The sequence below is a fragment of the Medicago sativa genome, chromosome 1 (genome assembly GCF_051527215.1).
Source record: "Medicago sativa cultivar Bolivia chromosome 1, Bolivia_mono, whole genome shotgun sequence".
In the NCBI taxonomy this organism is placed as follows: domain Eukaryota; kingdom Viridiplantae; phylum Streptophyta; class Magnoliopsida; order Fabales; family Fabaceae; genus Medicago; species Medicago sativa.
In genome coordinates, this window is record NC_140749.1 from 6,421,734 (window position 1) to 6,449,728 (window position 27,995).

At 31.3% G+C, this 27,995-nt stretch overlaps 2 protein-coding genes and 1 long non-coding RNA gene across 3 annotated transcripts; 2 read left to right on the plus strand and 1 right to left on the minus strand.

Moving 5' to 3' along the window:
* Positions 1–7,419: 7,419 nt before the first annotated feature.
* Positions 7,420–11,452, minus strand: ACBP3 (acyl-CoA-binding domain 3). Its single transcript, XM_085741075.1, has 5 exons — positions 10,617–11,452; positions 8,820–8,925; positions 8,635–8,735; positions 8,079–8,145; positions 7,420–7,801 (listed from the first exon to the last, which is right to left on the minus strand). The coding sequence occupies exons 1-5, from the start codon at positions 11,312–11,314 to the stop codon at positions 7,790–7,792; spliced, it is 984 nt and encodes a 327-aa protein (XP_085597201.1). The 5' UTR covers positions 11,315–11,452; the 3' UTR covers positions 7,420–7,789.
* Positions 11,453–20,962: 9,510 nt separating this feature from the next.
* Positions 20,963–23,090, plus strand: LOC146952099 (Glycosyl hydrolase family 35 protein). The gene is made up of 3 exons (XM_085741076.1): positions 20,963–21,390; positions 22,337–22,398; positions 22,598–23,090. Exons 1-3 carry the CDS (start codon positions 21,294–21,296, stop codon positions 22,778–22,780), a joined length of 342 nt encoding a protein of 113 aa, XP_085597202.1. The 5' UTR covers positions 20,963–21,293; the 3' UTR covers positions 22,781–23,090.
* A 2,936-nt stretch (positions 23,091–26,026) lies between these two features.
* On the plus strand, positions 26,027–27,995 carry LOC146952100 (uncharacterized). The gene is made up of 3 exons (XR_015024973.1): positions 26,027–26,232; positions 27,366–27,412; positions 27,609–27,995. It is a non-coding gene; the product is annotated as an uncharacterized LOC146952100 (long non-coding RNA).

Here is a 27,995-nt window from a genome sequence, read left to right on the forward strand (position 1 = left end):
TTAAAATTTCATCGTTGATGTGAGAATCTTGTTGATGAATAATATATAAATGTTACTATAAGTGCTACTTTCCGGACCTTGAGACTTTCTCTAGCTCCCGTAAATCCCTATGACTCAATTCACATAAAAAAAAAATCTATAAAAAAATACCTTTGGGTCCCCAATTATTGGAATAAACAATAACAGTTAGGTCCTCTTTGCAAAATACTCCCTCCGGTCTTATATATAAGAGAAGATTCTTTTTTTAGATACATTTAATAATTAATGTATCTAGTCTTCATTGTAAACAAGATACATTAGTTATTCAAGTTATCTAAAAAAAGAATCTTTTCTTATATATAGGACCGGAGGGAGTACCATACAATCAAAGTTTAGGCACTTTAATCATTAAGGTTAACAACAAATTCTCTGTAAAGTAAAATTCAGACAATTATTTACCATCCTGGATTTATTGGGAGGTCAGCATCGTTCGAGAAGCAAACACTAATGAGTGAGATAATAGTGGGAACGTTTGGACCTTTTTCCCCACATTATTTTTTCAACTATGATATCTCTTCGTAGAGGGGCCAATAGTTGTAGGAGATTTTGTTTTGAGTAGAGTCAGCACCAAAGCAATCGTCTTAAACCTCAAAAAATATTTGAAAAAAAATACCTCATATTATCTAAAGTTTACTTGATAAAGGCCTCGTATTCTACCAATTTTCCTCAAATACTATTATGAATTTCAAAAGAACCTCATCTTAAAATTCGTCATAGGCTTTAATATGTGTTGGATCGGTCCTGTCGTTGTCGTTGAGGTCTCTATACTAAGGCATACACATAACACATCCATCAAGAAAAATGGCTTTGTTCTAGGAACAAAATTTCAGGAGTACTTAAATTTCAAACAATAAATCTATGACTTAAGGTGAATATTACTAGTAATATTTTTGGTTACTAACTAGTATGTCATAGATGAGAAGTATACTGGATTTTGTTTATGACTAATCTCTATCATAAAAAATTTGATTAATCAGTTTTAGTAAGATCTCTCATTCTAATACTAATATTTTTGTATTCACAAGACTTGATTTTCATGACCATGGATAAACAATTCAACTTGGTCCTACTTGTACCAGCATAGCATTCGTTCTCCAATAATAAATGTATCACTTATACTTTGAGGAAATCATATTTTCTTCCATTTTTGACAGAAAACTCATTCCACATCATTAACAATTAAATGATCAAATATAGTACAACTACCCCTAAAAAAAATAGAGAAATGATATTTTAACAACCACTTTTTGACAACTTTTGGACAACTTTCTCTCTCATACTCACATAATGTTGTTATTCTCTCTCTTCCTTTTTCTCTCTCCATTGTTTTTGACCAATAAGAAGTGAGAAAAATAAGGTTGTCAACAAAGTTGTCATCAAATGGATGTCAAAATATCATTACTCCTATTAAAAAGAGAATTCATCATACAAACTACAAAATATTTTTTTTAAAATAGCTAACCCTTAGTAGATGTATCCAACCAATCAAAATTTGTATGATTCAGTTCATATATACTAACCGTGTAAAGATTTTTCACATTTTCATTCCATCGTAATTGTCCAATCGTTAAAACCAGTTTAACTTTTATCATATTTAATTTAACTTAAAAGTCATATAAATGATGGTTTCTAATTAATTTACGGTGTACTAGTAAGAAGTTTGAAGAGAAAAAACATTTTCTTGATTCATTAACATATGAATGTATTACTTTTTTTCAAACAAGAAACGGTAAAATTGTCTTTTATCAAAACACAACGTTAAAATTGTCTTTCTAATTTTATTTTTTTAGTAGTTCTAAATTTCTAATCCTATTAGATACAGTGATTAACTAAGATATGATAGTCTACTTAATAGTTAATACACAATCTAATTTCATATATGGTAGCTAACAAGTCACAATCTCACACCAGAAAAAAAGGACAAAATCAATTTGGAACCATTTGTATAAGAGAAATGATATTTGTACAACCATTTTGGTACAACTTTTATACAACTTTCTCTCTCATACTCACATTATGTTTTTATTCTCTCTCTTCCTTTTTCTCTCTCTATTGTTTTTGACAAATGAGAAGAGAGAACAACAAAGTTGTCTCAAAGGTTGTACCAAAATGGTTGTCAAAATATCACTACTCTTTGTATAAAGTCATCTATGGTTGAATGATGACGTTCATTCTTCTTAATAGAATTGACATCCAACAAAAGCTTTAACTGCATGGATTATAATATATCGCCAGAACATAATTGAAAAGAATTAATTTCATATGCATATCGACCCAAAAACAGTTACATTCACGTTTGCATGCTATATTTGTCATCAGTATCTTCAAAATTCAAATGATGCAACCATAGCAAGAGGGTGACCCTATCGTTTGATACAAGACAACGGGTGTTTTCATCAACCAAAAATTTAAAAAAAGATACAAAAGTAAGGAGACGTTGTGACAAGAAAGAAACATCTCACATGCATCTTTGAATTAATTATGATCAAATAGGTGTTAATCAAACAGATTATTAATTCTATATAATATATCATAAATTAAATAACAACATTAAAGTTTACTAATATTAGGCCCAACCCACTATTAGCCCGCCAAAAACGGGGTGGGGCGGGGCGGACCAACTTGAAGGGGGTGGGCTCAAACTCACACTTTGTCCCACCTTAAGGCGGACTAACGGGGTTGGCGGGCTGACCCGTCTATTTTTTTAAAATATTTTTTTGACAATTGTTATTAACAAATATGCTGCTATTATAAAAACAATAAATTCAATATAAAGACTCTAACATTAAACAAATCTCAAAATAAATCCACCATACATTGAACAATGTCCCTCTAAACTAAAATTTGTTCAATTTTACCCATTTTAAGGATATTTAAATAGAAACCTTTGTTTTTAAAAATTAAGACAAGAAAGAAACCAACTGTAACATATCATGGCTTTAAAAAAGAAGAAAGGAAGAAATTAGCAGATCAACGCAAACATTAAGAGCCCGTTTGTTAAAGCTTTTTTAAGGAAAAAATCACTTTTTTTAAGAAAATAATCACTTTTAAGAATATTGCATCCGCTTGTTATAGATTTTTAAAAAAATCAGAATCTAAAAAAAATCTAAAAACAACTTCAAACCAAAAAAAAAAAAAATGAGAAGCTGTTGAGAGCAGCTTCTCAAAAAATAGAATTTTTTTAGAGGAGAGAGAAAATATGGATCTAAAGATTGAACTAATTTTGTAACAAAAAAATCGCTTTTATATAGATGTATCCAAACAAACTAAATTATTTTTTAAAAAAAGTGATTTTTAATACGGTAAACAAACGCAAAATAGATTCTGATTTTTCATAAAATCTCTAAAAAATAATCTCTAAATTATTTTATGTCAAAATCACTTTTATTTTAATCCGTAACAAACGGACCCTAAGTTCACTCAACACAAACAACAACTAAGATAAATGAGCAACAAAGCTTACCTTAAACCCAAGTGAATCAGAGCAAATCTGACTCAGACCGAGGATGTAAATTAAAAATTCGGTCACTAATAGTAAAAAAAAAGTTTAATAAGCCTGCGGGCCAGCCCGTCCCACCCCGCTATGGCCTGCTTTTTTAACAGGCTTAACAGGGGCAGACCAACTAGAGAGATGGGCTCAAAATCTCACCCCATCCCGCCTAAAATGACGGGTTTAACGGGCTGGCTCAACGGGCCGGCTCCGTTTTGCCACCCCTAGTCTCCGTGTCCATAAAGTAACGGGTAGTTAAATACCCGTTTAAATATCCAACCCGTACCCATGACGGATTTTATCCGCGGATACCCGCGGGTACAGATTTTTTTGTCACCCCTAAATAGTCATAGTGAGTTTTGCTCAGTTGATAGGAACAACATTGTACCATAATATATGTATATGACCAGAGTTCGAACTCTGGACACCTCATTTATCTATCTTAAAAAGATGAAATTCCCACTGGACTATCTTGACAAAAAAAATAATGAATAATAAATAATTCATAAGTATTTGTCTCATACGAATTTTCCATCGAAGCATTATCTTTTTTGGTGAAACAAATTAAGAATAGGGTGTGAATACGTTAATCCATTTAAATAAAAACCAATCTAAAAAAGAGAATAAAAAAAAATCAATTATATATATTTTTGTTTTGAAAACTTGGTATCCGATCTAAGAACCGATTAATTCGAGGGGATCAACCCCATCGTCATCTTGCGGATGGTCCTGTTTAAAGTCAGAGCAAAGCCATGTATGAACTTATCCACTGAAATTGACAGTAGTGAGAATCAGAATGAGACCTTGAAAGAAACACATTTCAAGATCTCAAGTCAACCACTAGGTCAATCACAAATGGAGAAAAAATCAATTATATTAAATGATTGAATTTCAAATTCAAAACACTACACATATTTGGCAAGGAACACACTTTAGAGCTTTGTTAGCAAGTAAAATTAATATGATTTTAAAATAGAGATATTTTCTCAAAGTAAACGGCATCTTATTTTGCATGTAGGTGGCTATAGATTATTTGTATTTTTGCTAGAGAAAATATGGAAGCTAACAAGAGAGAATGCTTTTAAAACAATGTTTTGACATTTTTTTTTATAATTTTTAGAAATATTCAATTTTTTTAATATATTTTAAAAACTTCTATAATATCCTCTCAAAAAACTTCTATAATATCCTAAAAAAAGCTTCTATAATATCTCAAAACTTCTATAATATCCTCTCTAATAATAATTTTTCAGTAGAATAGGATAAGAAAAATAAAAAACAACATCAAATATCTCAACTTAAGAGTCAAATATCCTCTCTAATGAGTTCAAATTTAAAAGAGGACTTCGATAAGGCAATCATTTGTCACATTTTTTTTTTAAATTGTTGTTGAAGGTCTTAATGCCCTTATGAAATCTAGAATAGAGGTTGGTCTCTTCACTAGTTACTTAATCGGCCGCTTAGGTGGCATCTCAGTCTCTCACTTACAATTTGCTGAGACACCCTCTTGTTGGGAGTCAAGAGTTGGGCTAATGTTTGATCATGTACATATGTAGGAAGGTGGGTTGATGATAATTTTATGTGAGTTAGGGGATGATACTTCCATTTTATTTTGGTGGGATCCTTTGTTGGAAGGAGTATCTTTGAAAGATATATTCAACCACCTATTTGAGCTTTCTGGTAACAAGATGACTATGGTGGTTGAGAAGGAGCATCTAGGTTAGGTGAGGGTGGTGAGGCTTGAAAATTGTTTAAGAGGTGATGGGCGTGGGGGGAGGAGCGAGCGAGGGAGTGTAGTGATATGTTGAACTCTATTATTTTGCAGAATAATGTTCATGACAGTTGGAGGTAGAATTTGCATTCTTCAAAAAATTACACGGTTAACAATACTTATAATTTTCTTCAACGATCATCAACAAAACATTGAAGTTGACAATCTGGTATTTTGGCATAAAGATGTCCCTCTCAAAGTCAATCTTTTTGTGTTGCATCTTCTTCTCAATCGTCTTCCAACAAATGATAATTTGTTCAAGTGATAAGTGATTCCGGCTACCTCTCAATCTTGTATGGGAGGGTGTGGTAACCTAGAGGACGCGGCTCATCTTTTTTCGTCCCTGTGACTTTTTCCGTCAAATCTGGATTGTTGTTTTCGATTGGTTAGACTTCTTCATGGTTACTCTGTTTCGTCAGTTTTAGTGTTATGGAAAGAATGATATGCCATAATTTTCAAGAGCAAAAATGATAATATTCATCACTTGCTTGACAACATAAATGCACTATCTTTTGGATGGTTGAAAGGGAATTACAATAACTTTGCTTTTGACTACCACATGTGATGGCTCAATCCCTTTAATTTCTTGTAATGGTTTTTCTTGTTATCTTTTTGGTGTACGGTACATGTGCATGATTTAACTTTGCTTCACTCTAGCACTTCTTATAAAAATAAAAATAAAAAGTCGAGACCCATCGAAGTATCATATGCTGCCAACAATTTAACCACTAAGCTGGCTTCTCTAAAATGTCAAGACCTTAGGCCAAGCTATGGCACCATAACAAGGATTCAAGGAGAACCCCTAAAGAAATTTTAAAGCAAGTTGAGAGTCAAACTCCACTGCAATACTTTTTAAGTTTTATAGCCTCTATAATAACTAGATCAATAGTTTTAAAGTCTCGCATGATATCTAGATTTAGGACTTACTAGAATAAGCAAAATAATTAAACACTTATAAAGTCAAATTGTTTTCATATTAAGTTATTTCTGTAATCTATCTTAAGAGCTAAAGAAAAAAGTTGAAAACAATTTTTAAATATGTCATAAGTTGTTCTCAAGTTTCTCTAAAAAAAAACACTCAAGCTCTACTATTACACCAAGAGTGTTGGATTAAGTGTGTGTTTGAATTCGACGAGATATTGACAAAAATACAGAGAACACCAATTTTTACAAAAGCTATACCTTCCAATGTGATTTTACTATTTTGTCAAATTCACGGCTCATCAAAACACACACTTAGATTGTCGAGTAAATTACAGTGTTTGATAGAGGGGAAAAAAGAGAGCAAATTATAGTGTTGTGACAGCTTTTAAAATAGCAATCACAAAAATCTAAAGCTAATTTCTATTCTTAGAAAAATTAAAACTGAAAACAAATAATCAAACAAAATTAAGTCAAAATTTGTGCTGTTTGTCATTATTGGAGCTGGAGCTAAAAGATACTGTCTTACGTGATGAATAAATGCTATGCACAATAGTTTGATTATGTTCTATGGTTTGGATCTATATTGGAGTGGTCCCTGAGACCAAACCTAGGTCTGATTTTCCATTTCACATGCATTGTTGAGTTGACAATTACACTCAAGTTCAGATGAACCTATAAAAATTATTCCTTAGCCTGTAGTTTGCATTAATGCAATGTCGAACTTTCACTCTACTTGTCTATTGTGTATGCTCAAGCTTGGATTTTCTAAGTAAATGTTACTCCCTCCGTCCCGGTATAATTGACCTACTTTGGTTTTTCACATAGATTAAGAAAAGTGTATAAATGAAGGGAAAAATGGAATATATTGTATTGGGAATGATAAAAGTAGTATTATTTAGTGTTATATTGTATTGGGAATGATGAAAGTTGTATTGAAAATTGAAATGAGTCAGTTATTTTGGGACACTTTTTTTTAGAAAATGGGTCAGTTATTCCGGGACGGAGGGAGTAGTACTATATTCCATTTTTATGACTAGTGTTTAATATTGCAAAGCATTGATAGAGGTATATACATACGCAATTCAATGCAGTACATATGTATTCAATAGCAAACTACAACTCTACAAATAAACAAAAATGTTAAATCAAAATATAGTACTGTTGAAAAGCCAGACATTACCTTAGACACTTTGAATTGAACTGAATTGAACTCATTGATCAAATTGGGACATTGCAATAGTAACATTTAAAACGGCCACAGGAGTGACATAAGAACAGTAAATTAGTTTTAACAAACAGGAATTATTAACCTTGGACTGCACATTAGATCATATTTACACGCATTTATTTATCTACATCAAATATCTATTAACATTTAACGGTTTTATACTGAAAAAGACGTCACAATCAACACTTGATTTAAGGAACAAAGGAGAAAACAAACAGCCCAAGAATTTATATTCTTCAATAAGAAAAGAACTTATATTCTTGGAATCAGTCTTCTTTTTGCTGAAAAGAATGTAGGAAACTGTCCCATGGCGCAGAGTATAAGCAGAGAGACGTCATCATTTCTGAACCTGAAAAATTCGATACTAGTTAATTTATGTGTATGCAATTTATTAACGATTTCAGTTACTGAATTAATTCTAAGTTCTAACCATAACATCGAGAAGACGGAGGTAATATAAATATATGGCATGGAAGCAAACATCGAATATATTTTCATTCCTAAAATGATGATATTATTATTTACTAGTTTCAAACATCAAATTCTACTGCAAGCCGTCATTGAAAAGGAAATAAAGAAACACAGCATAGAATGTATCATCATTCTGAATGATTTCAAAATCTTACATTGTTTTCCAAATCTGACACTGTATGTGGGATATGTTCCTGGGCACTAGACTCTTGAACAAGTTCCCTGCAAGAGACAGACACCGTAAAATAAGACATACAAATGAGTGAGAAGACAAGCCAAGCAAAATTTGAGTCTAACAATATTGACCAAAAAGGTAAGTGCATGTTTGGATGACAGTGGGAGATATGAAATTTGATTTTAATTTGAAGTTTGAACAAGCATGCTTTTGATATGTTTGACTACTTCGTATGAGAACTGATTTTACTTCATTTGACTAAAATTGATATAAAAGTATTTTTCGCATTGAAAAAACATATTCATATTTACATCAACTTACCTTTAGAGTGAAAACAGTCAAAACATAAATCAATATACTTCAATCTCAACTTTAACTAAGAGCGTGTTTTGAATCGAAATGAAGCTCTAGCTTCCGAGGTGGAGAGCCTTAGGATGCGGCGGTACCACCACAATTATAAATCAAATTTACAAAACCATGTTCAAATATGCCCTTGATCACATCAGAGGTATGATGATATAAGTTAAAAGCACTACCTTTCAGTTAAGATAATTGGTTGATGAGACATAGCTGAGCTCAAATCAGGAGCAGCAGACTCAGAAACTTCCGATCCTATGGGTTCAGCTTCAGTCATTCCCTGCAAAAAAAAATTGCCTCAATTCCATTGCTCATGCAATTTAAGTTATTAAAACACAAAACTCTTCCAAGAGTACAAACTCACAGCAGAAGTATCTTTCATCCATCCCGGAACTTTATCTGAAAGAAGGCTGATATATCGCTCCATAGCAACTTCTGGACTCATGTTCCCCAGCTTTTGCCAAGCATTCCTTGCACAACGGAATCAGTACTGTCGATCATTCATAAAAAGCAGCTCTCAACCCCGTTATTATTAACTAGCAGTCAAGCTATACCGTGCAACTAGTACAGCACATCGGTATGTGTTGCTTACATTTACTCATCAAGTTTGAGCATTTGACACCCTTTTTTTTTTGTAGGAATAAGTTTTAGACGAGTTGGGTCCCGGGATTTCCCCAGGATCAGGGAAAGCCTCAAGGCTCAAAGAATGATCATAGAGGTACTTACATATTACCCCCAATGAGGTCCTCGCATCGGCAGCGAGATTCAAAACTCAGCTCCTTGTGAGATCGGAGTTGAATTCTTACCAACCGGACCAACCTACATGTCTCATTTGACACCTTTTTTCTTTCATGAATAATACCTGTGTTTTCATTTTATTGATTGGCTCATTATTAGTCTATATTTTGTGTATATTACTTCTCGAGGAATACCAATCACGTAGAACGACCGAGAGACTACTACTTTTTTTATAGGCAAATGTTAGTTGTTAGTATTGTTGGAGGGAGGGGGAAATGTTAGTTTCCGGGATCGAACACGGGACTTCCTTAAATCTCATTCAACGCCCTTTAGCTCACCAATCGAGCTACCTAGCGGGACAATATTGAGCTTTACAATGGTCTTGGAGACTATTCTTGATAACATTATAGCCTAACTACTATTTATGGACTAGTTTATCCTATTCGGTTTTATTCCATGTACTTGCTTGTGATTCAATCTTATCCTCTAAACCTTAATAATAAAATGACAAATTTTCATCTTTGTACCTAAACAAATTTGGTAGTGATTAGATTGTAAGAATTTCCAGCTTTCCCCAAGTACTATGACTTACTATGAAAGGGATCCTATAACCAATCATATGGTGGGTCCCTGATATGCCCAATTTCTTACTTTATTTAAAAGGAAAACTCTATTGTGTATGAAATTTGATAAAAGTTGCATGAATGAACATGATTAAAGGGGGTGTTTGGAAGAACTCACTTGAGCTTCTCTTATGTCATAAATACATAAGTGTATGGAAAAACTTATAAATTGTCTTACGATATATTTCTAAGTTGTTTTGCCTTATTGGGGGTAGCTCAACGAGTTTGCGTTAAGAAAGTTTGAACCTTGGTGAAGAAGGAAAATACTAACCATAATTACTAACAATTTGCCTATCTAAAAAAAGGTTGTTTTGAATTATTTTTATATTTTCCCCTCAAGTAGCTTTTACCATAAGCTGTTTTGAACTTATGCAGAACCTACTTTCATTTCCTACTCAAATCTAGAAACACCCTATACATAGTTTTCATACAAAAAGGGCTCAATTAAGCTAATTATCCAACCTCATTTCCTATTCAATTATAGAAACAGCTTCTACATAAATTTTCATATCATAGAGTGCTCAATCAAGCTGCATATCCAAACATACCACAATGAGAATCAATGCAAGCAGGGTAAAGAGTTACTACTACAATGACATCTAACATACATTTCACTTCACCGTATTATTAATAATCCTCTCTAATTATCCTAATCATGTGACAATATTTAAGTACTACTAAATTTATATAGCATTGTTATATTCAAAGCAACATAGTTCAAAACAACAACAATGCAGGTTAGTTAAACAATTAAACAAAGCATAAATTTCTAACACATAAAAATGTTGATAAATTGATACCATTTCGCACGTGCGGCGAGTTTAAGCGGCATAGGTTGAGATTCACGACAGGGTCCTTCCATAGCAACCTTATGGAGTCCATACAACTCCATCTCCAAATCATCATCACAATTACCAATATACCCTTTCTCACCAACATATTCTGTAGCCGCCATAAACTTCTTCTCCACCTCACTTCTCTCTATTCCTTCCCATTCCCATTCTTCATCACTCTTCTCTTCATCCTCCTTCACAGAAACCAACTTCTCCGTTAAGCTTTCTTCAATGATTTCTTCCACACACTCCTCGTTCCTCTGTTCCACAGAATCATCACTTTTTGCAACGGTTTCCTCAACAAATTTGGAACAGTATTCAACCTCAGCATCTGCTACTGCAACGTCTGAGTTTGTCGGTGGCGACTCGGCGGCGACGTTGGAATCAGAAACAACTGTAGCATCGGTTGTGTTATGTTCTGTTTCTATATTTGTTGTTGTTGTAGTAACTTGAACCGGTTTAATAAAACCGACTCGGCTTTCGGTTTGAGGTGTTTGAGCCGTGAATTGTTGAAGGACCGGACCGAGCGGTTGGTGGTGGACATGATGTTTGGTAGTTGTTTGAGTGTCGGTGGTTGCTAAGGAAACAAGTTTTGCAACGATGTAAGAAACAAGAAGTGTTATAATTGCAGTGAGGTAAAGATCCATAAAGGTTTTAAGCTCCATAACACTTTGGAATTTCTTCTATTTTTGTCAGTGAAATCAAAATCTAAATGAAATGTAAAGTGAGAAGGAAGAGTTAAAAGGTGGAGGGAGAATTTAGGAAGGAAATGATTAGAAGGAAGGAACAGAAGAAAAAGATGTGAGAAAAAAGAGGAAGGGATAAACTTTCTGTATAGACAGAGTAAAGCATATTCTGCGGGGTTTTTTGCTTTATGCTTTGGAATAGTTACGCACATTTTGTTTTTAGAAAAAATAATCTTATTTTTATGATCAAATTGATTCAATGAGAGTTGAAAACATACATAAATTCAACATTCAATTATGGAATGTACCTAAAAAAATGGAATAATGTGTTAGATTGAATTAGTAATTAATTAAAGTTGATTTGTTAATCTAACTCAAATGATCATTCACGAGATAAGAAATCAATACAAAGAATAAAGGCAATAATGTAACACAAAGACCATCAAATCACAAAAACAAAAAAAATAATAAATGAAAAACATAAAACGTTTATTTATTTTTTGAAACTTACTTTTAATTACTTATTTATTTTTTTATTAAAAAAACAAACTAATCCACAAAATAGATATAAAGGAGGCTCGAATTTGAGACAATGAGAAAAGCACGGTTCAACTTTTAAACTAAGGAGGTGTATTGGATTAGGATTTAGAAGGACAATTTTTGCTTAAAAAAGTCTCTAAGATTTTAAAAGATTTTGTATGATTGTAATGACTTACATGATTTTAAAAGACAATCAGGATTTTCAATTTGGATTTCAATGGATTTACATCATAAGATTTTAAACGATTTTATGGATTTATAAGATTTCAAAAGATTTTATGAATTTTAAGGACTTATTGAAAAGAAATGATTACAAGTTTACAACACACTCTCTATCATAATATTTTGAATACATACTCTTATTTTTTACTTTACTTTTATGAGAGATAGAGAGGGGGAAGAGAGGGGAGAAAAGAGAGGAGATTGAGGGAGAAGATATATATATATATATATATATAGGGAGAAGAGAGAGAGAGAGAGAGAGAGAGAGAGAGAGAGAGAGAGAGAGAGAGAGAGAGAGAGTGTGAGAGAGAGAGAGAGAGACGAAGAGAGAAGGGAGAGATAGAGAGAGAGAGAGAGAGAGAGAGAGAGAGAGAGAGAGGAGGGAGAAAAGAGAGGGGAGAGGGAAAGGAGAAGAGAGAAGGAAGAAGAGATAAGAAAGAGATAGTAAAAACTTTTAAAGAAAAACAATTCCAAGAAATCTTATGTCTTCATGAAACATTTTTTTTTGTTAAAATTTCACTAGACAATCTCACAAAATCCATCAAAATCTAATTTATTAAACAATCCTTTGAAATTTGAATGATTTTGAATACCATGAGACTTTTTTTAAGTGATGAAAAGTCTTAATTGAATAACTCAAGACTTTTTTAAAATGACAAAGAATCTTGATTGAATACCACAAAACTTTTTTTAAATTGCAAAGAGTCTTGATTGAATAACACAAGACTTTTTCATAATTAAAAAGTCTTTTAAAATCCCTTAGAATCCTAATCCAATACATCCCTCTAAGTCAGAAGATCAACTCAAATAAGTTTACTTTATTCTTTTATCTCGTTAGAAAACTAGTTATTATGGCCCATTTTTTTTTACGTTAAATGACAAACTCTCGTTTAAGACATCCAACATCGATGTATTCATGTATTTGAACACATTAATTTGATAAACTTTTTGAAAAGATATTTTATTATTTCATTCAAATGATTTTAGATCTTAATTTTTTTATTTACTTATAATAAGACTGACATAAAAAATAAAAATAAAATAGTATAAAAATTGTTGCAACTTTATCTTTGGATAACCTTTTGGTTTTGGGTAGGGTAGTGTGGGTCCCATTGTATAATACACGGATGAATGAGTCACCGACGTGCCGTAACGGAAAAGCGCATAAAAGAGGTCTCGTATGCCGGCGTTCCGTGAGATCTGTGATCATACAATACTGAAATGAAAAGAAAACATAAGAAAAAGTGAAAAACAAGACTCCTATAGAAGAAATGAGATGCACACACCAGTCCACAATAAAAAGAATGGAGAACAGTGAATGTCTTAATGCCACTCAACATTGTGTATCTTTCACAACCACATTAGTGATAAGAGTGATTTGTAGAACTTGATCAACGACGTCTCGTTCAGGTGGATATCGGAGATGTTAAAAAATTAACGATTATAAGTCTATTTTGCGAGATTCTATATAATTTTGTGTCGGTTTTAGGTTTCGGTTGATTCAAATTCCCGCAAAGTGGTGTAGTGGCCACCCGAAAAATTTAAATAATTCAATTATAGATCTATTTTGCGAGATTTTATACAAATTTTATGTCGGTTTCAGATTTCGATTGATCCAAATTCCTGCAAAGTGGTGTAGTGATCCACCCGAAAAATTTAAATAATTCAATTATAGATCTATTTTGCGAGACTTTAAACAATTTTTCAACGGTTAATTTTAGTGGTCCACCCAAACTTTTTATTTTGGCTCCGCCACTGGGCGGATCCATGAACAAATTACTAGTGAGACTAAAATTTTTGGTCCCTTATACGGAGAGTCTTACTTCCTCTAAATGTAAATTCACATCGCAAAATGACTTGTTACTTCCTCTGTCACATAACACAATTACATGAAACGAAATCAGTATATTTAAATCTAAATCAAGTAATTTTATATAAACTACATGAACTTCCTCCTTCTACAATTTGAAAGATGTCTCCAATCTCTAAGATTTTGATTCTACTAAAAACAGGAGTAATGCTTGAAGAGAATCTCGCAAGATGGTTCAGTCTTACTTATGCATATATAAGTTAATTGATCTTTGTATTACATGATAACGAGTTGATGTAAAAAGTATCATCACAGCATGTGTGATTCCTGTTGTAATTTTTGACAATTTTTATTTCAAAATTATTTTTGTGTTAAGTGATTAATTTGTTTACTTGGTTAAAGAGTTATGTGGCATCTATTAAGGCCTATAATATATTATGCACATGTCTTTCGTTCTTAAAAGTGGGAATTACCACTAACTCATCAAGTAACATGTCATCCTTATTTTTCTCTTTGAAAAATATGGTCACAACTATATATTCTTGCAATCAGTAACACAAGAAACAGAACATGAAAATACACAGTTCCTCAAAACAAAACAAAAAAAATTGTTTTATTCTCCTCCGTTTTACTTCCGATAAACATATGCCTGGTAAAAATTTGTGATTCTTGTTGTGTTGTTACCTCCATAACTAGGAGAAGTACTCTAAGGAGTTTGCGCACATTGAGGCGGATAAATTTCAAGGACAGTCTTCGTGATGCCTCAGGTTAATACGAACGTGTTCAATTTTGCTGCAGGTTTACTTTCTAGTTCATCTTGCATAATCTGGTTTGTTGTTATTTGAAGTTGTGGTTGCTTCGTTATTTGAAGTTACGGTTGCTTCCTTGTTATTTTTAATTAAAGTTGTGGTTGATGTTATCGTTCAAATCAATATTACTAACGCATCAGGTATAACAATTCCTACCTTAGAAGATAATGAGGTTGCACAAGATTTCCACCATTGTAGTTGCAATAATTAGATCAGGCAATCTTTGTCAATCAGAAACGATTTCTTTTTTTTTGATGCATCCTATATTCCTATATAGAGTAAGACATTCATATTCCACAAACCATAAATGCAATTAGACGAAGCAGAATATGTGTCTAGATAAGGCCACACACTCATACTTTGAAAACCATTTTCTCAAAATTCAATTGTTAGTCCCAAAAGGTACTCGCAATGAATAAGTGTTCCCAGTTACACTAACCTTTTCCTGTTTCTAATTGCATGTTGTCCCTTTGGCCTCTGGTATCAATCTTGTAACCTATAATTGCCTTACGACTTTCAATCAAATGTGATGTGATGTGATGCTAATATTTCATATTTTAATTCTTCAAGTACAATTGGGGGGAGGCTTTTGAAATCATATACAATTGGAGACACATCAAGTCCTTGCATTTGATTCTGAGTATCATCTCATTTTCCATAGTATGCATCTGAGAGACCGAAAATTCAATCTTTATTTCAATCTCTAAACGTATTAGCGACCAATTTTTATGCTTGAACGGCCAAAATTTCTGTCATTAAAAATGAAATTTCTATTAGTGTCAGATTTTTTTTTTTAATTTAGGTGTGGCTATAGCCATACCATTCCTCGTGTATACATGTCCATGGGTGTATACATGTCCGTGGGTGCAATACTCTAATGCTCAAGTCATTACGAAAGCAAAAACTAAGAAGTTTTGGTTAAAAAGAATGTGCATCTTACTTTGTTGTGAAGGATTATGTTAATAGACGATGAAGATGAGCCGTTGGAGATTGATGGAGTGGCCGTTACAAATGACGCCCATCAATGCTTGAATTCGAAAATTGCTGGGATTTAGCCTTGAGATAACGAAGGATTTGGGCCTTGGGGTAGTTAACCGCCAATGAAATTTGAGGTTAAATTTGTCATTTTCTGATGTTTCTTAGCATTGAGTGAAGTGTGGAAAAACAATTTTCAATGAAAATTGGAGGTTTTAATTGTGTTGATTTCATGTTTGAATTTTAGAATTAGTATGACTGACATGTCTGATTTATAGGATCGGTAAAATGTATAAATCAGTGTAAAAAAAAGGTTAAATATGTTTTTAATCCCTACAAAATTATGAGTTTTTAAGTTTAGTCTCTATAAAATTATAATATTGTAGTTTGTAAGAATAGTCCTTGTTTAAAATTTTGTTTACAAAAAAAGATAATTATAGTACTCCAAAATAGTTCCTATAAAATGCAAATAGAAACTAAAGGTAAATAAAATTCTTAATTTTTGTGACATAAAATGTTGCCTAAAATAAACAAATATTTTAGACAACATTTTGAAATGTTTTGGAACAGGAAAATGTTGTTTTTATGGGCCCTAGTCCAACTGGACCTTTAAGAGGCTCCTCCCTTGACCATCCTTCTATATAGGTATTTACTTTTTGCTCTATAATTAGGCTCCTCCCTTAAGAATTACCCATGCTAAATTCCACCTAGTTATCCATCCATTAAGATTCTAAAAGTTACTAAAAATTAATTTTTCACCGTTTGAGGTTCTGTTTGGATTGGTGGAATCCAATGGAATGGAGCAGAATGAAGGGTATGTAATGAGGTTTCGTTGTTTGAATTGTTAAAATATGGATGGAATGGAGTGGGACATGATGAAATACATTCCATCCCATTTCATCATTCTCTCTTATTTTTCTTCCCTCCCAATTTGAGGTGTATGAGATGGAATGAAACCTGTTAATACATGATTATCTTTCTCTCAAAAAAAAAAAATACATGATTATCTTTTTACCCTAATTTTTTATTTCACATAAATGTAGCATTTCTTCTTCTACCTCTTGTGTTTACGTTTTTTCTTATTCAGATCAATTTCTTTCTATAATACTTACAAGTACAAATGGTCATTTGTTGATAAACCAAACTATTAAGATATTTTCTACACTGTGCTTCATGTTTTTTCGTTTCCCTGATCATTTCTGCATATATCAATAACTAATTGCGATTGTGATTTTTTTTTTTTAAAATTTTTTTCGTTTCCCTAAATTTTTGGGTAGCATTTGGGTAACAATGGGTGCCAATGTCATGTGACATCGACCAACCACAATATCACAAATGGTTTTCTTCTCTCTCACACACAATGCTTTTTTGTTTTCTTGTACACTTGTGACATTGTAATTGACCAATATCACATGACATTGACACTCCAATGTCACCCAAGTATTACCCAAATTCTTTGCAGTCAATTATGAAAAAGTTCTATAAGTTTGTGGTTGGAGGCATACTTCAATAATAGAATTCTATGGCTCAATATAATATTGATTTTCTTTGGTAATTATTATAGTTATATTTAAATTAGGGTATAATTTTTTTTTCCGACAATTGCTGTTATAGAAGTAATAACATTTTAATCATTTTGATAAAAGATAATAAGGGTAAAAATGAAATAAAAAAATTATAACATGTTCCGTTTCATCCACTTTTCAAACAACGGAATGAAACTGCTCTGTTCCATTCCATTCCATTACATTATGTTCGATTCTATTCCGCTATGTTCTCTTCCATCAATCCAAACAGAGCTTGAAAGTCTAAAAATTATATTTTGAACATAAATTCATTTTATTTATTCTTAGGGTAATCAAAACATTTGTTAGCACCCGATACGCCATTAACCACATGACTAAAAGGTCTAAGCTATTTGAAGTGTACTAAACTAGTTCTTTTGGCATTTTAGTGTTTGTTTGGCCGGTACGGAAGCTCGAGAAATGGCCATTTGAGTAACCGAGTTTATGTCGTTAATTTGACAAACAATTGAAATGAAAGAGGAAAGAACACTGGTAGAGACTCACAAATCGAGCAGAAAATAGGTGGAAAGAGTGTAAAATTTGTATACCTAGAATGTGTTGACTTGTTTAACCTTTGGATCCCTATATATGTCAGATGTTATTTAAGGCTTGATTATCACTTTTTTATCAACTTGGCTATGAATAGCACCTATTTTAAATCCATATCAACGTTATTAAATTGGCATCATGTGTCAATTTAGGAGATTGCCACATAATTCATCCACTTGGCAATTAGCAAATGTAGGTATTAAATCAGGTATTATTTGGTAGTTGTTGTTTTGAACTAGGCTTTAAATGTTTGTTTTTGATACACTACGAAAACACAAACAAAAAGAAAACAAAATATACCAAAGAGGAGCAAAACTACTAATAGTGTCTCAAGAGCCCAACCATAAACGTATCTGCCTCCAAAAGATTCAAACTTATCTTCACTGATGAAGCCAAGTTTAGCAAGGAAGTTGGCAAAGTGCTGATTACCCCCCAAGGAAAATATGGACAATTCCAATGTTCTAATCAAACTTCAATAAATCCTTAATAATCCGTACTTATCTTTGTCACAATATGCTTCATCCTACTTACTTACACAACTCTTTAACACTTTTTATTTATGTATAGTAATAAAAATTAGTAGTGTGATTAATATGTAAAATTTGTGTCTGTATGATGACCTTATTATCCTTATTTCAAAAAAAAAATATTATCCTTCTATGTAAATATATTTAATCGTCATTTTTCATATTTAAAGTAAATTGATAGTATTAACAAGGGGTATATTTGGAAGAAAAAAAATGAATTGTATTTCAAAATCTGTAAATAATCTTATATTAAGGGACAAACAAATATTTCATAAGGATCATCCTTAAAAACAATCATAAGGATCATATAATTAGGGACAAATAAAATATGATATTTTAACACAAAAATTTATTCCAATTTATATGTTGTTCATCAATGAGTAATTTATCCTTTAAAAAAAAAATCAATGAGTCATTTATGTTGTTTTCTTTTTCTTTTCTTTCTGTTGTTAAAGTTGTAGTTTCTATGAAAGGGGTGCTAATAATTTGAAGTTCGGTTAGGAGATAAGTAAAATATATGATCAAGAATTGTTAACATACAAATTGAAATTGATTTATCCCGAATGATTCGTCTTTTTGATGGAGCATGTTAACCATTTGTGCCAACAATGATATTTTAACACAAAAAAGTTCTCAAATCAAAATTATGTGAGATGCATATAATTTAATAAGATTTATTTTTTTGGAAGGCCTTAGTAAAATTTATTGACAAAAGAATATGACTAATTTAAATTTTAACTAACAAATAAAAAGATGTTTAAAAAAAAAAACTAACAAATAAAAAGTAGTTGAAAATAGAGTAATCCCACATATTTCAAATATAACATAAATAAAACTACTTCACATTCTTGGATAGTTTAGGATATATATTTACTCAATATATTTGCAACAAAATACCCATATTTTTATCATTAGTTGTTTTATAAATTCTAATTTTTAATGCATTGAGTATAAATACTCAATTATAAACAATCTTGTAAAAATAAAACATCTACAAGTCCTATTGCTACAACTTTTTTAATGAAAAAAATAACCTTTTTAAACAAAATAGTCACTTTTAGGAATTTTCACCCGATTGTTGCAAGTTTGAAAGGAAAAAAATGAGAATTTAAAAATAATCTAAATCTGCTTTAAACGAAAAGCTATTTTTATGGTGTTTGTTTTAGATTTTTTTGGGAAAAAACTTTTTATTAATATAAAAATCACTTTATTTAATTTTTAAGTGTTTGATTAGGATTTTTGAAAATATTTTATCAAAAAATCATTTTTGACTCTAAAAATGTAAAGTTGTTAGGATTAGCTTTTCCGAACATCTTTTTTTTTTTTGAATAAACAAGGAGGTAATGTATAAACTATTTGAAATAAAAAAAAGTTATTTTCATGGGTAGTAAACAAACATAAATAACCTAATTTCCTCTCCATTAAAAAAAACATAAATAACTTTAATTTTTTTTTAAAAAAAATCTATATTTTTCAACACAATTTTAAACTAATTGCGAGTATTTTTTTTTTGGTTACATAGCAAAAATAAACTAATTGTGAGTATGAAGTATGGAAGTTTTTTATTTATTTAAAAAAACAAGAAGGTAACGTATAACCTATTAGAAATCATTTCTTTTTTTTAAAAAAATATTTTAAGGGTAGTAAACAAACATAAATAGTGTTAATTTTTTTTAAAAAAATCTCTAGGAAAAAATCTATATTTTTTCAAAACAATTTTAAACTAATTGTAAGTATGAAGTATGAAAGTTTATTTTTATAGAAAAGCAAAAAGTGTTTCATAAATCTAAGTTTAAAACAAATTTTAATAAGAGCTCTAAGTTTGAGACACTTGTTAAAGAATCAAATATAAAAATATTGTATTGAAAATCATGTTTTTTTCAAGGAGAAAATCATGTATTTGATTTTTAAAAGTCTAACATTGTTATTTTCAAGACAAAAAAAAAAAAAATCACAGACTTACAATAATTCACATATGAAGAAAAACGGTTGTTCCAAAATTATAGTACTTGACACTTTAAATTTATATAACTAGTTAGCATTTTTCAATTTTTAATTATATAATCTATTTAATACACAAATACTACTTGATAAAAGCAATGATGCAAAAAGTATTATTCTCTCTTCAATTTATACAATTTTGTTTATTAATTCGTGTGAAATAGATCAATTATATTGTGGGATGGAGAGTGTATTTTTTTTATTCCTTTATAACTTTATTAGCACATGTTAAAGTCAATATTGAACACATTATTAAAACAAAAATCAATTATTTTTTTCCATTGGGAGTGCACATTAATTATAGAGCAAGACTTCTATCTACTCAAACACAAATAAATTTGGACTTAAACGCATACAAATGATAAAAAAATAAAAAAAATAAAAAAATAATTTATTATTATTGTTGTAAATCTTTCCTTTTTATGCTCTTACTGTCCAAATCATTTGTGCTTCTCTTAATCCAAATTAATCTTTCCTCTTTGTTAACAACTTTGTTAAATCTATGTAAAAAGTGTGAAAGAAGTTTATAAACAGAGAACAAGGTAGGATTAGAGAGCACGTTCCTCAATTATATGAATGAATGTGGTAAGTACAAGTATTTAAGGGTGTGGCATGGGAGTTTCATTCTCATTCATTGCTATGACTGTCTGTATAAGTGTTAATTGATCATGCAGACACAACAATGAAGACACTTCTGATCAAGTCTTAAATGCATTTGTAGTGGAATGCGAGCCCCAAAGCACGTTATTACTCCTGACACAAATAAAGCAACTCAACAAAAGTTGGTAAATATACACATAAAATAAACTAAAAACACATAACCATACCATAAGTGCTTTTTTGTTTATTTAGGGGGAACCTCGTTGTCTTCCTCCTCTCTTGAACATCTTAGTATCTTTTTCTGGTTTAGGGTTTAGAAAGAAGGGTCATTTTGAGGATATTTTAAGGTTTAGTGACATCATGAAGGTTTCTGGCTTATGTACTTTGTTCTTGATGGTTGTGGCAGCTTTTACCTTTTTTAGCTTCAAAAGTACCACAGCTCCCCCTTGGTTTCCAGGTAAATTTTCTAGTATCCCTTATTGTTTATTGTTATTCATTCATTTATTTTCAGACCCTCTTTTAACTTTTTGTCAAATGTGTTGTTGTTTTATTATAAGAACAAGTTGTTTTTGGTTCAAAAATAGGATTGTATGTTTTGAATATTGTTTTGGCTTAGATGGTTTTTCTTTTCATGTTATCTTTGAGAAGAGCAGGGTGCATGCATTGGTGATGAAAGCTTCCAGTTCACAATCTCTTAAGATTTTTTTTAACAAGTTCTTCCTTCTATTGTTTAATTCCTTTTAGATTGATTAATTTTTCATTGGCTTTGTGTCATGGTTTTAAATTGTTTTTGTGCATGCAACGGCTGTGATAACCTAGTGATATTAAAGAAATCGTGGTCGCCACGGAAATTGTGGTCCTAAAGCTTTCGTAGAGACTTGGTGTATGTTTTAGATTGACATTGAGTTTGTGTCAATGCGTTTTTGACAAACACTTTAAAACTTCGGGGCGACTAAAATTTTATCAAACTCAAATACAAACATGCACATGATAAACCTTGATGTTGCATGTTGCAGCTACGATTAAACTTTGGTTCATTAGTTAACAAAAAAATTAGTTGGTTCATGCCAAGATTTCAAAAATTGTGTCTGTCTACCACAACTTTGACAACAATGTTCAGGTTTTTTTATGACTCTGCATCAACTATATTTGATTACAATTTTTGCAATAGTTGCAATCGCGTTTTAAAACATTGGTATTTGTTATTATTGTATTGATTCTCACATCAATCATAGTCACATTATTAAATCATTTTCTCATAAAAAAAAAAGTCATTTGTGTGAGTGTGCCCAATTTTTTTTTTATGTCCCTCAAAACTTGAATGTTTTGAAATTGTACAAGTATTTTATGTGAACCCTTCATGTATATATTCAATTCAGCATAACTTTTTGATGTCACCTCAGATTTTGTTGGTACAAGATGTGGTGATAAATCAACACCAATGGCAGTAAGCAGGAAATTGAAGGTATGGATGTTTTTCAAAATTCATACTCTTCATCTCTGGATTCAATACCCACACATGTAGTTATATTTAATTTAATTTCACAAATTATTACCTGTGTCATGTGCGTGTTAGTGCTTCATAAACTAAACGGCCAAATCATTATTTTATTTTTTTGTGGTCGAATTGTATCATTTAAGTGTTCCATTCCTTGAATTTTCAGGAAAATTTTCATAGTATCAAAAGAAAACTTGATGTAGGTCTTGATGATTACGGTCCAATTGATCCATCACCTGATTCTGGTGCAAAGAATGTGAATCCAGGACCAATTGAACATGGAACTCCTCTTAATCCATACATACCAAAACCTCCACCTCCTAGTCATGGTCAAGACGATTATAATTAGGAACAACTTGTTCTTAATTCTCTTTAATTATGCTACTAGAAGCAATGCTAAAGATTGTAATAATGATGCTACTAATGTAGTAGTACTATTAGTTTGAACACTATTTAACACTTTATGTATTGTTGTTGGGTTAAAAAGAGTCTTCAAAAGAGTATGTTGGGTGGCATTTCTCATGCTCAAAGTGAAGACCGTGTGTATGTTGTCTTTAGTTTGCATAGGTTGTTGTACAATATCTCATGGTTATTCTGTCTTTGGTTTCTCATGTGTGTTATGGTTGTGAAAAATAATATAGTGCTACTAATTATTTGTCTTTTTTTTTTTTTTAAGTTAAAGTATCTCACACAAATTAACACGAATATGAGACTTGAAAGTAACATATTTTAGTCTCAAACCAATATTATCAGGATAATTTGTTATTTCGCATCTTATAGAGGGGCCAATGTATGTAATGTATTGTATGCTCGTTAATTTTTACAAGTACTTTTCTCTAAAAAAAATTACTCCATGCTGTTTTTAATACTACTTCAGCAATGATTTTTTTTTCTTCATCTTTTCTTTTAATCCTTCTTTTCTTTGGATACTTGTAAGTTCAAGGCATTAATTTACCGTTTTGTTACTAGCATCATTCCCTCCAATGTTCATCTAGCTGAAGTGAAAAGTTATTACTACAAATTACCATACAAACATTTACTGCACTTTTATAGTTCCGATAAAAAAATGTTTACCGATGAATTTATTTTAAATGTCGGATCATCGTTATCACCACCAATGTAACTATCCCGTTTTTTGTCCTAAATAGTAGTAGCACAAATCACAAACAATTACTACCTCCGTCCCGGTATAATTGACCTACTTTGGTTTTTCACACAGATTAAGAAAAGTGTATAAATAAAGGGGAAAGTTGAATATATTGTATTGGGAATGATAAAAGTAGTATTATTTAGTGTTATATTGTATTGGGAATGATGAAAGTTGTATTGAAAATTGAAATGGGTCAGTTATTTTGGGACACTTTTTTTTTAGAAAATGAGTCAGTTATTCCGGGACGGAGGGAGTAATGATTTTTAAGATATTTCTTCTCCCAAATTATTTTTTTTTTTTGAAAGATTCTTCTCCCAAATTATAAGTAGTTTTGATCATTTCATGCAAATTTCTTGTAATTAATTTTTTGTCAAAAAGAAAGAAGAATATTTTTTTTAATCGGCAAAAATGAAATACTCCCTCCGGTCCTATTTACAAGAAACAATTTTCTTTTTAGATACATTAAATAATTTATGTATTTGGTTTATGTTATTGACTAGATACATACATTGTTCAATGTATCTAAAAAGTCAACTTTCTCTTGTAAATAGGACCGGAGGGAGTATATATTAACACCAAACAGGGTTGCCTCCTCAGCACAAGACATTCCAAAGAGACGACTAAAGTTCACAAAGTTCAAACAGAAAACCGACATGGTTAGCCAATGCCCAAACAATCGAGCGGTCATACTAACCAACTGTGAACATCTGAAACATAAACAACAATTGCCGCCTTCATCCACCAATACGAGGGGATTTTAACTTTTTCCAACAGGTTAGACATATGGGTTTCCTTGTTACTAAATAGCCTATTATTACGTTTGTTCCATAAAACTCAAACACAAACGAGCCAAATGAGTTGCATAAAAGATCTTCTGGTGACCGAACCCCCTGATGAATGAGTAAATTGAAGGAAATGGTCATCAGTGCTAATCGGGTCAGCCCCATAAACACCAATCCAAGCACGAACTAAATGTCATAACTCTCTGAAGATGGTACAAGAGAAAAATATATTAGGGAAATGTCAAAATAATAGTCGTTTAGAATTTGCGTACGATTTTTAAGGAAATGATTGATTGTGTTGATTTCAATGGTAAAATTAATATTATGTGTTTTAAAAGATGTGATTATCGCGGTGGAGGTCGCAGAGACTCACCTCTATCACCGTGGAGGAATGCATGTTGAGGTTCGGGAAGTAGTTCTCCCCACTAAGCTGTCTTATATATTAAGGGACGAAGAAAAGTTTGAAAATGATTTTATAATTAGAGACAATGGGAGTACATTAAATGAATTTGAATTTAGGGTCATGTTAACTTGTGCCCTTAGGGCACATGTTAAGCAACCTAAATAGAGCAATTTTGCATTGGAAAACACAATATAACAACTTTTAAGAAGTTGAATGCACGCCTTTTGATATGTGTATTTCTATAATGAGTATCTTAACACGTGCCTTGAGGGCACAAGTTAACATTAGCCTTGAATTTAAGTAGTCGCACCACATTGATAATCTTATGAAGACAAACAATAAAGATTTTGTTATAAATATTATAAAAGCATACTACTAGGTCATATATACTATTATGTTTGTTCCCAAAGTCATTGATGTTTGTTTCTCAAGTCATTGTTTTCTGTATAAATAGAGCTCACATATAACCTAATTGGAGATCATAAGATAATAATATAATTCTTCTCTCTCTTCCTCTCCTTCTCTCCATTCTTGTTCTTATTTCTATATTTTAGTATTTAATCGCACAGTTGTAGCTGGTCTTGTTCTATCCTGGAGGCAGCGTGATTGATAGTCTGTATTGTGCAAATTTGGACAATGCCACAAAACATTTTAAAGAGAGCGATCTGGTCGTGACTCAACCTAGTAACCAACTTCGATAGATATTCTCTTTTAAAATGAAATTTGAAAAATTCAAATACAAAAGTTTAGAAAACCAAAACTAACACTTTAAAATAAAATATAAACACAATTTGGCCAAATTACACATATTATTAATAAAAATAATTGATCACATTTAACTTATGCATTCTCAATAAGAAATTAATTTTACTTTCTTAATCTTCCAACATAGGTGGTTACCCTGTTTTTCTTAAATAACATGACTAACTTTGCTATTTCTTGAATAACATGTTTAGTTTTGCCCAACAAGGACACAAGTTTGTGATGCATCTGATCTCAGGGGTGATATGCATTTTCCAAATTAAATCTTTACCATGGAGTATATAGCATGATGTTTTGTCAAAATAAGCAGAGAAAAGGTCATATTTATATTTTACCAGCATATTTGGTCATATTTTCAGCGCATCCACAAACCTCTATGTCCCTTTTCCTAAAATTGCATAACTAATTCTTCATCCTAGCAGATTTAGAGCCAACCATTATCTAGTATTTTCTTTATAAGGGCTCAGAGCTTTCAAATAAACTACTTGTCTTCCGAGAAGTCACTTGGTTGAGAGTTTCTCTCTTTTGAGAAACTCGGTTCGAGAACCAGCAACCAAAGACTCAAATAACCTACCTACCTTTTCATTAGGGGGTTCATTTGAGTTCCAACACCATGAAGGTTTCTTGTGCTTTGTTCTTGATGGTTGTGACAACTTTTATGTTTTTTAGCTTCTTGAATACCACAGACGCCTCTAAATTTCCAGGTAAATCTTCTACCCCTTTATTATTTATTGGTATTCATTTATTTTGAGAAAATCTCTTGCAATAATGATTTTTTTTTTTTGTAAAATGTGTTGTTGTGCTATTATAAGAACCAGTTTTTTTTTTTTGTTAAAAAATAGCATTGGATGTTTTTTCTTACATGCATTAATTCCTTTTTTGTTCATGGCTTTGTGCCATGGTTTTCAAATCACGTGGTTACTTATGCATGCAATTGCATACATGAACTTAATACCCCCTCCGTTTCAAAATGAGTGTCGCTTTAGCCAAAAAAAATTGTTTCAAAATGAATGTCACTTTTGGTTTTCAATGCAATAACAACTTTTTCTTTTCAATTGTACCCTTCAATTAATACTATGTTACACTACTTCTAAAGTATTATTTTTTCTTTACTGAAAAACAAACCAATAGTTTATTAGGATAATTTGGTAAAATTGCTATGACATTTGACTATTTTATTGCATTCCTTAATATGTGTGCAATTGGCTAAAGCGACACTCATTTTTAAACGGAGGGAGTATATTAAAGAAATTTGTTCCCATAGAAATTGAGGTTGCATTGTTTTTGTAGAGACTTCTTTATATTTGGATTGCATCATGTTTTTTGTACTAGCTACACTTTAGAGGTTTAAATATTAAAATGACATTGTATTATTTTTGTCAAATTTCCTGTCTATTCAAATATGGTTAGGTTTAATACAACCCAACAAAATCACTTTATGAGGTAAAAATTGCCCGCATTTATAAACATTTATTCAGATCATCTCTACCGATGTAAGACATTAATGAACCTTGATATAATGTGGCAGTTACGTAAACTTAATCCTTGGCTCATGACAAGATTATAAAAAAGGCATCTGTACTATAATTTTGACAACAATGTAAAGATTTTTTTGTCCCTGCATCATATTGTTACAGCTGCAATTGCAGTTGTAACTTCTATATTGGATTGCAATTTCATTTGAAAACATAATTCCGAGTTTGATTCTAACATCAATCATAGTTGAGACTTGATAATTTCCCTCAAAACTTAAGGTTTTGAAATTATACAAGTATTTTATATGAAACTTTCATGTATATATTCAACTAAACACACTTTTTTGTTGCCAACTGATCAGATTTGGCTGGTACAACCACACCAATTGCAGAAAGCAGGAAATTGAAGGTATGAATGTTTTTTAAAATTCATTCTCTTCCTCTTGAATCAATACCAACACATGTAGTTACATTCTATTATTTCAATTTCATAAATTATTACTAGTTTCGTGTAAGTGTTAGTGCTTCATTAACTAGATAACCAAGTATTTTTTTTTTTTAATGAAATTGTATTTTTGTAAGGGTTCCTTTCCTTGAATTTTCAGGAAAATGTTCATAGTATTATAAATCGGGTAAGTCTTGATGATTACAGTTCAGGTGAACATGCACCAGGTGTTGCGAAAACTCATTCAGGACCAATTGAACATCGTTAGGTTACAATCCAATTGATCCATCGCTAGGTGATGCAAAGAATGCTCATGCTGGACCAATTGAACAAGAAACTCTTATGCCATTCATACCAAAATCTTTGATTCCTATGAATTTTTATGGTCTCAAAGTATTGAATAATTTTTTCATTTTTTTGACAGTCAACAATTTTTTCATTTTTAATATCAATAAAAATAGGGAAATGTTAACTTGTGCCTTAGGGCACAAGTTAATGAGTCAAATGTAAAAATATTTAATTGTAATTAATGCATTTGAATTTAATA

Excerpts from the sequence above, each read along its gene's own strand:
- ACBP3 (XM_085741075.1), bottom strand. The coding sequence starts at position 11,314 with ATGGAGCTTAAAACCTTTATGGATCTTTACCTCACTGCAATTATAACA. Across the intron at positions 8,926-10,616 it reads CTCGCCGCACGTGCGAAATG|GAATGCTTGGCAAAAGCTGG; the intron begins GTATCAATTTAT and ends CCGTTGTGCAAG. Across the intron at positions 8,736-8,819 it reads GGATGAAAGATACTTCTGCT|GGAATGACTGAAGCTGAACC; the intron begins GTGAGTTTGTAC and ends TTTTTTTTGCAG.
- LOC146952099 (XM_085741076.1), top strand. The coding sequence starts at position 21,294 with ATGAAGGTTTCTGGCTTATGTACTTTGTTCTTGATGGTTGTGGCAGCT. Across the intron at positions 21,391-22,336 it reads AGCTCCCCCTTGGTTTCCAG|ATTTTGTTGGTACAAGATGT; the intron begins GTAAATTTTCTA and ends ATGTCACCTCAG. Across the intron at positions 22,399-22,597 it reads CAGTAAGCAGGAAATTGAAG|GAAAATTTTCATAGTATCAA; the intron begins GTATGGATGTTT and ends TTGAATTTTCAG.